Source organism: Ochotona princeps, chromosome 27 (genome assembly GCF_030435755.1).
Source record: "Ochotona princeps isolate mOchPri1 chromosome 27, mOchPri1.hap1, whole genome shotgun sequence".
In the NCBI taxonomy this organism is placed as follows: Eukaryota; Metazoa; Chordata; class Mammalia; order Lagomorpha; family Ochotonidae; genus Ochotona; species Ochotona princeps.
In genome coordinates, this window is record NC_080858.1 from 14,814,170 (window position 1) to 14,825,550 (window position 11,381).

Consider the following 11,381-nt stretch of genomic DNA (forward strand, 5'->3'; position numbering starts at 1 on the left):
GAAAGCTATGTAGTACTAGCACCTATTTTATATGATAAATGCAGAAAATATTAGGATAGAATATAGGATACAATGGTAAAAATGTGATGTATCAGGTATTGGGTCACATGATATATTTTAATGAAAATAAATTCAGTGACAGTCTGAAAACACGTGAACATACTATATTGTTGTTAAATATTAGTTGCATCAAGTTTTCATAATTTGTCCTGAAAGGTACTCTTCAATAAAAAGTCTTCTTATTACACTACGTAGGATTAGAAGAACTGGTTCCAAATTCCAGCACTACCATACAAGTGTAACTCAAACTATTGTAAAAAATGCATATTATGACAAAGCCATGCTTGAAAAAACTTGTCACTAAAATAGCATTTTCTTTTCATTCAATTTTGAAGTACCGTCATATATCAACTGATGTAATAATAACTGTGTGGTCTTAAATATGTTACTAGATCCTCTGAGTGTTATTTCTACATCTGAAAGTAGAGACACTCACATCAATCTCACAATATTTGAAAATTAAGTAAAATGAGAAGCAGCATTGTGGCCTAGCAGGTAAAGCCAACACCTGTGAGGCTGGCATCCATGTGGGCACTGGTTCATGTTCCAATGCTCTAATTCTGATCTGACTTCTTAGTCATAACTTGATCAAGGCACCCAAGGATGATGCAAGTGCTTTTACTCTACCACCACCCACATGGGAGACCCAGATAGAACTTCTGGCTCCTGCCTTTACCCTGGCCCAGGACTAGCCATTGTGGCCATCTGGACAATAAGCCAGTGGATGGAAAATCTCTCTCTCTCTCTCCCAGTGTATGTATATTAATATCTGTTGGCAACACTGAATTTCAAAATAAATCTTTTTTTAAAAGGAAAATTAAGTATAATAGGGAAGTTTTCCAAAGTTATTTCTCCGTTTACAAACTTTCTGGAACCTGATAATACGACACTAGGTTTTTCAGTAAGATGTGTATATGCCAGCAAATCTGCACCGACACCTGCATGTCTCCATGTGCGTACGTGTGTGTCTCTTGCTAAATGTAGATTCTTCATAAGTGGCAGAGTATACTTTATGATTTCATTGTGATCCAGATGGCAATTTATGATGTCATCTTACATCATTAACTTTTTTTACAGCAAGTGCTGGAATGAAAGCAGATCTATTCAATCTAAGGTGATATTTGGTGAAAAAAAATTGGCAAATACAGATGTTATTTTTCATAACAGTAGGCAAACACACACACCCATATACTCGCATTAGCACATTTATCCGAGAGTCTACACATACGTGTATATATTTTGAAGATGTGTTGGTGGAGAATACGTTTGTGTACCTGGAACATTGATAGTTATCTTTATCCAATAAGATTATTTACCAGGGCAGAACATAGAGAATTTAGAAACAGAAGATAATAAAACTTCTACGTCTCAGTATTCTAAAAGATAATAGTTCACTATTTTATATTCAGCTAGCCACACTTTTTCTGTGTTTTTATGTCCATATTTTACAAGTTTCTCTTTATAGTATACTCACATTTAAACAGGATTTTCAAAGGTACTAAGAATTCCAATGTTTGATCATTGATCTCTTTCATTTATTTTATATTTTATATCATTTTGCTTGTCATTACAATTTTTAAGCCTGTTTATGTTCATTTCCATGGATAAAGCATCACCTATTAAGTCAGTCTTCTATCATCAAACATGTAGTTTACTCTTCACAAGTTATATATGACTAAAATAATATGGACTCGACAAATAACAAATACTTAAGTCTGTGTCAGGATAAATTCACAGGCGCATACTTCATGAGACAGAGGATACTGTAATTTGAGGGCTTATGTTTGCCAAAATATTGCATAAAAGAGTCACACCAATTATTCTGATACCAGAAATGTCTGAAAGTGTGTATTCCCTCACATTCACTCAGCACTGGTAATTACGTTCTAAAAAAGACATCCTGGTAACCTTCAGGGATGAAAGATGATAGCTCATTATAATTTTAGTTGATATTTATTTGGTTACTAGTGACCCTTTGTTATTTGTTCTTTTAGGGAGCTATCTATTTATGCCATTTGGCCATTTTTCTATCAGGACAGGCTTACTTACACTACTCAAGCTCTACACGGAGAATTAAACCATCATTCATGTGCTAACCCCCCCCCCCACTAAATTCTACTATGATGCAAAGTAATTGTAGGTTGTTAATGCTATTTACAAATCATATATCAGTTTTATTTCACCATTGAAATAAAAAGTTGCATTCACAATTAGGTCCATCTCCTCAGTAGAACGCAGTCATGTAAGAAAAACACTCCTAAATTTTGACTCTAAAACTGTTCCAATTCTTATTGCTGCAAAATACTGTTCTAGGATCCTTATTAAAGGACCCAATATATTTCTGTGTTCGCTTCATTTATTACATGCCGTAATGGGACTGCATATCTTTAGTGCTGGCTATGCACAATTAGCACTTGGTTATTGTCTTGTCACTTCAGTCCCTAGAAGACAAACTTCTTTAATGCAGGAAGTCAGCTCATCTTCATCAGCCAAGCAGAGCAGGCAAATTTTGTCACCCAAGACACAGAATGTTTTCCATATAGGTCATTCTCCTTTCACTACCAAGTTTTCTTGGAAAATCCACTCCTGAGCTGCTTTCTAGTTGTGAAACCAGTTGCAGTATTGCACCTTTTCATGTAAAACACCAGGCCAATAGGTAGTTGGCAGGTGTTTTGCCTTAGGAAAGCTTTATTGACATCTGAAATTGTAAGATTTTGATGTTTATGCATTTTATTTGACATTCATTTTATCTTAGCTCTTAAATCAAAATGCCATTGAAACTCAAAGCATTTCTGAATGTCATAAGAAATAGATTGGGTGTCCTTTGTACAGATCTTTTCTGCCCCTTTTAGAGGGATATGGCTAAAAAATGTGAACCTGAATTAAAAATCTAAAGGTGTCTCTGTTTTGAAAGGAATCCAGAGGAGGGGTATTTTTGAGCATTCTGAAGATATTTTGTATCTCATTCAGAATCAGAAAATACTGTATACTTGATTATTTTTAAGTTTAATTCACTGAAAAGCCAAAAGATGAAGATGTGCGTGCCCGCGCGCGCACACACAAACACACAGAAACACAGAGACAGAGAGAGATGTATCATCCATGGTGGCTTAGTCCCCAAATATCTAAAGTAGCCAGGGGAGGCCCAAGCCTAAATCAGAAGCCCAGAACTTAATGTATGTTTCCCACATTACAGCAGGGATCTAAGAGCTTGGGCCATACCCTGCCTCCTCCCGTGGAGTGAAACTCTAGGAACTGCAATATATGACTCAGCCATCCCAAGCAGCCCTTTAATGCTAGAGCAATCACCCAGAAGTTAATTTCCTTGAGCTGACTGAGACTCTCCTCCTTGGAAAAAAAATTGTGTTTGCCTAAGTGATCATTTTATAAGAAAGGGGAAACAATGCTTATTTTGAAATGAAATCTCTCCAAATACGTATGATTATACACTATTTGGTTGAAGAATAAAACTCTGTGCTAAGCTCTGTGGGGGCTGAAGTAGATACAAATCTATTTTCTTTTTTAGTTGTATTCAGAGCTATGAGACACTACATCGAAGCCTCCTGGGAGAGAGTAATTGATGCTAAACAGATCTATATCAAGGGCAGATAGATCTGTCCTTCTTTTACTTTGAGGGAAGCATCAGAAGGCAATGAGGTGAAGTTCTTAAGAAAGAACTCCCTGAAACTGGCTGTCTGATAGGGGTTGCAGAAGTGGAGAAATCCATGGAGCAGTGAGGACAGGGTTTGTCAGGCAGGTGAACCAACACGCTGAGACGTGCAAGTGGGCGTCTTTGGTGTGTCCAGAAAACAGGAAGAGGCACAGCATGCTCAGAGGTGGCTATAAAACTGTGGACGGGGTGTGGAGGAGAAAAGAGTAAAGCAAAGACGGAAGAGATGAAACTGTAATTGTAGGAAGTCATTGGAGGTCAAAACAAATGCTTATTTGAATTATTCAACTAAAATACATTGGATATTTTAAGCTACTGAGTGATGGAATTAGTCTATTTTACTAATAGTCTTTCACCACTCACCTTAAGTGGTGTGTAATTTATGGCAATACTGCAAAGGCTACAGAAATAACATAACTCAAATCATTTATCCTTGCACTGGTTACAGATTCACTCAAAAAATCAGAAGGGTCAAATTAAATGATAAAATAGGTGCTTCGGGAGAGAACAAGACGAGTTGACATATTCAGAGAATATAAGAAGAGTTTAGAATTTACATTTATGAAAACAAGGGAGAAATGCTGGATATACAACAGCCTGGAAGGAGGGATGAACAAATAGTAACAACAGCAAGTTCTTATTTAGTGCTGACCACGCGCTAGATGCTGTTGTGACTGGCATCTATATGCTAAGTCACTTACAATTCATTTTCAGGGTTTATAATTACATGAGTTTCTCAAACAATGTAACAAAACCAAAGTACAAAAAAGTTAAAAAAAAAACTTGCCTAAGACTATCCCTGGGTACTTCAAACAATTCATGGAAAATGGAATGTTTATTTTGCTGCAAAGAAGTTTGGAGACTTCACAGTTTTCACAATACACATTTTCCATGATCGTTTAGAGACTCCTATTATGGTTAGAATAAAGAAGACTCCAAATTTGAATCAAGGGTATCTGGTCTCATCTCTGGACTCAAATCTGCTCAAGAGGAATATTTTATTTTCTGAATAAGAGTATCCAAAGAGTTAAAATAAAATAGACCTTGCATAACTTGCAGGATAATTTTGGGGATGTTTAGTCTACCTTGGTACAGAAAGGATTGTTTGGGATGAGCTGCATAACATCATTTGGGCTGTCCATGATGAAGAAGCAGTGTATTTGCTCACAGGTTTATAGGGTGGCACAAATATCCAACCTGAGCCTCCTACTAAAAACAGCACTGCTAGAAATCTCCATCTTTTGATACCTGGGCATGCTGACTAGGCGAGCAGTGGCCCTGAATCGGATTACCCCTTTTAAAAAATCATAGAAATGGAAATTAATCATAGTTGAAAGTTACTAGAGAATTAAGATGACTAGTTAACATTTCCATCTCTTAAAAAAGATGTTATGAATGAAGACATCTAAGCACACATTTTTGATGACCTACCCCAAACCATTCTAACTCCCGTGTTTTCCATGGATGTCTTCTTCATTATTCTTCTTTCTGTACTCCTCCCTCAAGTCTGCAAGACCATAAGCAACAGGAATCACTCTGATATACCTGAAAATTAAAGCTATTGTTAACTCCAAACATCAAAATTTGGTGATTTGATAATCTGATTGAGCTTTCTTTTGTTCTTTAATTTTTTAAATAAAGACAAAACTAATTGCAATGATGATAGCCTAGCAATTAGTATCATATGATAAGGAAGATTATCAGTTTATAATTAGGAATTAAACTGTGTTATATAGTTAATATGCCTGTGATATTCTCTGGAAATCATTGCTTTAATAATAATCTTTCTCTGTCAGTGTTGAATCTCCTATGGATATATCTATATAATATTGTAAATCAGCCACTCATAAAAAATCAGTTACAGATTATCTGTTACTCATTTAATATTGACATTTCTATTTGTCTAATTTCCTAATGTTTAAATATATGGAAGAGTTTTAAGGACGATACTGATCTTAACTACATACCGAATAATTTATTGTTAGATACAACTTTAAAGGCTGTAAGAGTTATAAGTGGGATACTCCTCCTGAATGATCTGTTTTAGCTAGATCTTTAGGTACAAATTAAAGTGCACATAAAATGTACTTTTTTCCAGTTGATAATGTCCTTGTAGCAGAATCTTTCAGATAGACTGTCATACTCCTACTCTCTGTATTACTTATATAAACTGTTTGCAAAAGTATATTAAAAAGTTCATGAAAAACAAAATTGACAGATGTTGTTTTGATTCAAAAAATTGGAAAATTTGTGTTTGGTTTGTTCATGATGTATGTCTTCCACGAACTTGCTGTTGAGGCCTTGTTTGCAAGGATTTTAAAACTTTCTGCTCTAAAACATATCCCTTAAAGATTTATCGATTTATTTGAAAAGTAGGGGAAAGAGAAGGAAAGACAAAGCAAAAGAGATTACTATCCCCTTATTCACCCCCAAATAGCTGCAACAACCCAATCTAGGTCAGTCTGAAGCCGGGAGCCAGGAAATACCATCCTGGTCTTTAAATGGGTGACAGAGACCTATGAACTCAGACCATTGCCCTTGGCCATGCCAGACTAGTAGCCAGAAACTAGATCTGCAGTGAAACAGCTGGGAGTGAAACCCAAAATGGGATTCATTTGTTACAAGTGGTGGTTTAACCTGATGCACCAAAAATACCAGCCCCCAAATAAATATCTTTTAAAAAGTTACATATTCCTCCAAACATTTTGAAATACACACACACACACACACACACACACACACACTCTCTCACATCACTGGCTACCATCCAATGAGATATTAGATAACACATCCAACATCTCATTGAATGGTAGGTAGACATTTTAAAATTATGTAAAAGAGGCAGGTTTAGAAAATTCTTGGAAGGAAGCTCATATGTTTCTTCTGAACAGGTCAGTTGTATTACTTGCTAGATCAAATATAAGGAATAATTTTCATCAGGTTTTATACATGCACACAGGAAGTACTTTATAAAAGGTGTTTAAGTCCAAACATTGAGGTAAGATATTTGTATTTCACTTACATTCTTTGCAACTAACTTGTAAAAAATATTGCATTACAGAAAAAGAAAAACTGAATTTCCATCTTTAACTATTAAAGGAGTAATTTTGGGATTTAAACCTTATTTCAATATACCCTGCTACCTCGTTTCAGTATAGAGTATATACTTGGACTGCCCCATAATCTAGTGAAGTAGTTATTTTTCTCTTACTTCAGAGAACTAAGTCAAGGAAAGTATAAAAGTACCCTGTGGTTTGGTGATAAAGTTGGCTATATGATAAACAAGATTTGAGATTAGATTCCCATGCTGTTGGTTCTGTACTTTTCTCAGCATAATTGTTTTGTAATTACTAGTCAGCAAATGAAAATTTCCTAAGTTTCAGGATCTATGAAAATAAGTTGATGACATGACATAATATGACAAGATGACAAAAGATGTTTTTATTTGATAGCTATAAGAATTAGGGACTTCACAAAAAATTAAAGTAAAATTTAAGTCAACATGATGTTGAAAGAAAATTTCAGGATTAGTTGGTTGTGAAGAAAAATAATTTGGGAATGTCAGAATATGAGATTGTTTTGTCGAATATTTAGTTTACATGTAATATTTTATTATTAGTGTATTAGTTGAAATGTATTTTATTTTTAATATAAATTGGTAATTCTAAACAATTAAATACATTATTTTGTTTTAGTTTGCATAAAAGATAAGTATCTAATTTGTATACCTAGGCCTAACAAGAGCAAATTATATTTTCTTTTATCTGAAATATCTTAATGATCAGTAAATACCTAATATGATTCAAATTCGCTTTCTTCAAACCTCACTATTTAAGTGCACCATTTGAAATATATGATTTCTGACTAAGGAAAATATAACTGAAGCTCCAAACTTGAATTCGTTGTATCTAGTAGCCTTGACCACACACAAGAGGACTTGAAATCAGTGCAAAATGTGTGCTTTCGATCGACATCATCAGCAGGCAGTAATCCTGGTGGAAAAAAAAATAAATTCCACAAATAAACAAACCAATTTTCCTTTAAGAGGAAAGCTAATTCTTTTCAATCTACTTTTTTTTATTACACTATTTCCCCTCTATCTACTTAGCTGGAATAAGGATAAATTTCCAAAGCTCCACAGTTGGAAAATAAATAGGTTCAATGGTTGTTTAGCATTCCAATCTTTGCAAATGTAAATCAGTCCAACTGCCCCTCATTTACACTGCCAACCTCACAAAACATTAAAGGGTGGCTTTCGCTACAGAATTTAAGCTGTCCTCTAAGATTTCTGCTTGAGCATCATTGGAAATTGACTATCTGATACAGACCAGTATCAGAGGTCACTGAGGTCAGCTTGTATAATTACAAGGAGTTTTCCTGGGTCAACTCTAGCAAACACCACTGTTTGAAGGTTAAGTTGTTAAAATTAAATATATGTATACAGCTCTGCCAGAGTTACTTTATTTTTAAATGTACTGGAAAAGCACATATATTCATTGCTGACCTTTATTGTGTCCAAAGTGTCACCATTGGGGAATCATACAAAAAGGACATTTAATAAAAACATAATTTTGCACATTAAACAATAATTTATAAAATGCATAATTAACAGCAGAAAATAGTATTGTTTATTATAGCCATATTAAATAGTTCTAACAGGTTACTCTCTTGTGGGCCCAGTGCAATGGCTCAATTGACTAATCCCCCAACCCCCTTGCAAGCACTGGAATCCCCTATCGGCACCAGTTTGTATCCCTGTGGTCCACTTCCATCCAGGTCCCTGCTTATGGCCTGGAAAAGCAACAGAGGATGACCCAAAGCCTCAGGACTCTGTACCCACATGAGAGACCTGGAAGAAGTTCTTGACTTCAGATCAGATTAACTCTGGCCCTTGAGGCCATTTGGAGAGTGAACCAGTGAATAGAAGATCTTTGTCTCTCTTTCTGGTAAAACAAATTAGATAATAAAATAAAATAAAATAAAAATCTGCCTTTCCAATAAAAATAAATATATTTTTAAAGATTTTCTGTATTTTTATTGGAAAATCAGCTTTACAGAGAGAAACAGGGACAGACAGATCTCCCATCTGCTGGTTCACTCCCCAGGTGGTCTCAAGGGCTGGATTTGAGCCACACAGGTGCAGGGTCCCAAGACTTTGGGCTGTCCTCAACTGCTTTCCCAGGCAACAAGCAGGGAGCTGGATGGGAAGTGGAGCAGCCAGGATACAAACTGGTGCCCAGATGGGATCCTGGGGCATTCAAGGCGAGGACTTTAGCCAATAGGCCCAAAACAAATAAATCTTTTTTTTTTTTTTAAAGAAGTATCATCTGCTTTTTCACAGTTGATAAAAGGAAGATGGCCCAGATTTGGGTATTAAAACCACTGCCCCTTTGATTTGATCACTTTCAAATTACTGGAAATCAATCACATTTTGACAACAGAGTAAAGGAATTCTTTGAAGCTTTAAAATGTGCCACTTTCTTTTTTAAAAAATGTGCCTTTTACTTTTTTTATTATGTGAATAAATGGCCAATGATGAAGTCTTCTGTAATCACTACAGTAAATATTATTATCATCCTTTGGGTTTTTTAAGTGAATATACAGGTAGATTAGATCTTATTCTCAAGGTGAAACAAAAGGCATAAAGTCATCTTGGGTGCTCCAGCTGTTTACCTTGCTGTACCTATATGAAATTCCAAGTTGGTGCAATGCTTCATTGAATGAACTAAATGGTTTAATTTTGCTAATGAAAGCAACCTCTTAATTCAAGCTTTTAGATTCAGGGAATTATGAAACCATTATTAGCAAAATAAATCTTCAGTTCTGAAAAAAAAACTTCAACTCTTTGGAGCTGGGTGGAGTTCTTAACATATTTTCTTTTCCTTTTTTTGTTTGTTTTGAATTTTCAGATTTTGCGTTGGAGACAAATTTTTCCTGAAGAATAACATGATCCTTTGTCAGACGGACTACGAGGAAGGTTTAATGAAAGAAGGTTATGCACCCCAGGTTCGCTGATCTAGCATCATCACCCAGTTAAGAGTATAAAGCACTACATTCTTTTATCTTTTTTGCTCCACATGTATATAAAAATTGACACAGGAACCTACTGAATAGCGTAGATAGAGGGAAGCAGGATGGTTACATGGAATAAAAGGCGGACTGCATCTGTATGTAGTGAAATTGCCCCAGTTCAGAGTTGAATGTTTATTATTGAAGAAAAAAGTAATGTACATATTGCTGGATTTTTTTGCTTGCTATTCGTTTTTGTGTCACCTGGCATGAGATGTTTATTTTGGACTATTGTATATAATGTATTGTACTATTTGAAGCACAAATGTAATACAGTTTTATTGTGTTACCATTTGTGTTCTGTTTGCTTCTTTGTATCGTTGCATTTAGTACAATCAGTGTTTACATTACTGTATATTTATGCTTTCTGTATCTACCAGCTATTTTAAATGAGCTGTAACTTTCTAGTAAAGAGTTGAAGAGCAAATGTCACTAATGATACACGGATAGACAAAACAAGTCTATCAACATTGAAAGTACTAAAAAATAGACATACCACAACACGTGTTAGCAACATCCATTACTCATTGCCGTTATAACTCAAGAGTCTATCAGTGTTCTGCTTGTTACCCCCTATTTTCAGGGGGTTAAAGATCAGCTTTAACAATGCATAAATATTTCATCCTCAAGCACTTTCATTTTATACCAACATGAAAAGTGCCATTTTTAGAATAAATTTAAAGCTTAACCATTATTCTTTTAATAGTCTTTTTGTGTATGTATAAGCTCTTTACCTACACAATGACTTGGCATTGCTTTTTTAGCCACACATCTTATGTAAACTAGTGCCTTTGGGTATCACGTAAAAATTTTCCAAAGGGTTACTTTAAAAAAAAATGTTATCACGACTATGAGATGATTTTAAAATGATACATTTCTTATATAACTTTGCCCCAGACTCTCCACAGGAGCTAAGGCTTAGATAACTCCATGGCTTAATAAATTTATGGCACTGAAAAGATTTGACTGTGAATCTACTGAAATTATGTTACTAGCATTTATTTTAATATCCAAAAAGCAAGCACCTTAAATTTGATATATCTCTCTCATTGCTCTCGTTAAGTCACCAACTCAAACTACATCACATTTGGGCCAAAATCTCCTTATTTCATGTTTTTAAAGTGAAATAGTATTCCCTTACCTACATGATAAAGAAGAAATGTCTAGAAAGATAAATGATGAAAAAAATCACTGTTTAAGTTGCAATTAAGAAATTAAAATTGGGAATACAATACCCTCTTCCCAGTGCCACATTTTGCTGTTAATACTTGTGCTCCTTGGAATCAAAACAACTTTTCAGCCAAGCTATTCCATACAGGCACAATGAAATATCTTGATTTATAGCAAACTTTTGCTGTGGGTTTTCTGTATCTTTTTGGTTTCTTTACTACTTGTACACAAAGCAGTATTTTCCAGTGTTATTTGCATATGTTTTGTCCTGCTAATATGCATTACAGATGAAAATTAAATAGTAGACCTGATTTTTTTTTTTTTTTGGTTTGGGGGGCCAAACCATAAAGCTAAAAATCTTGCTGATGTGGTCTTGATTTGTTTTAAGAACAAAGCTTTATTATGAACATGC

At 34.9% G+C, this 11,381-nt stretch overlaps 1 protein-coding gene across 1 annotated transcript in view; it reads left to right on the top strand.

Annotated features, from left to right (window-relative positions):
• LMO3 (LIM domain only 3) overlaps positions 1 to 10,091 on the top strand; it is a 57,475-nt gene extending 47,384 nt beyond the window's left edge. The window contains exon 4 of the mRNA XM_004592594.4: positions 9,640 to 10,091. Within this exon, the coding sequence (XP_004592651.1) occupies positions 9,640 to 9,745 (106 nt within the window). The 3' untranslated portion in view covers positions 9,746 to 10,091. The remainder of the gene's footprint in view (positions 1 to 9,639) is intronic.
• Positions 10,092 to 11,381: the final 1,290 nt, after the last annotated feature.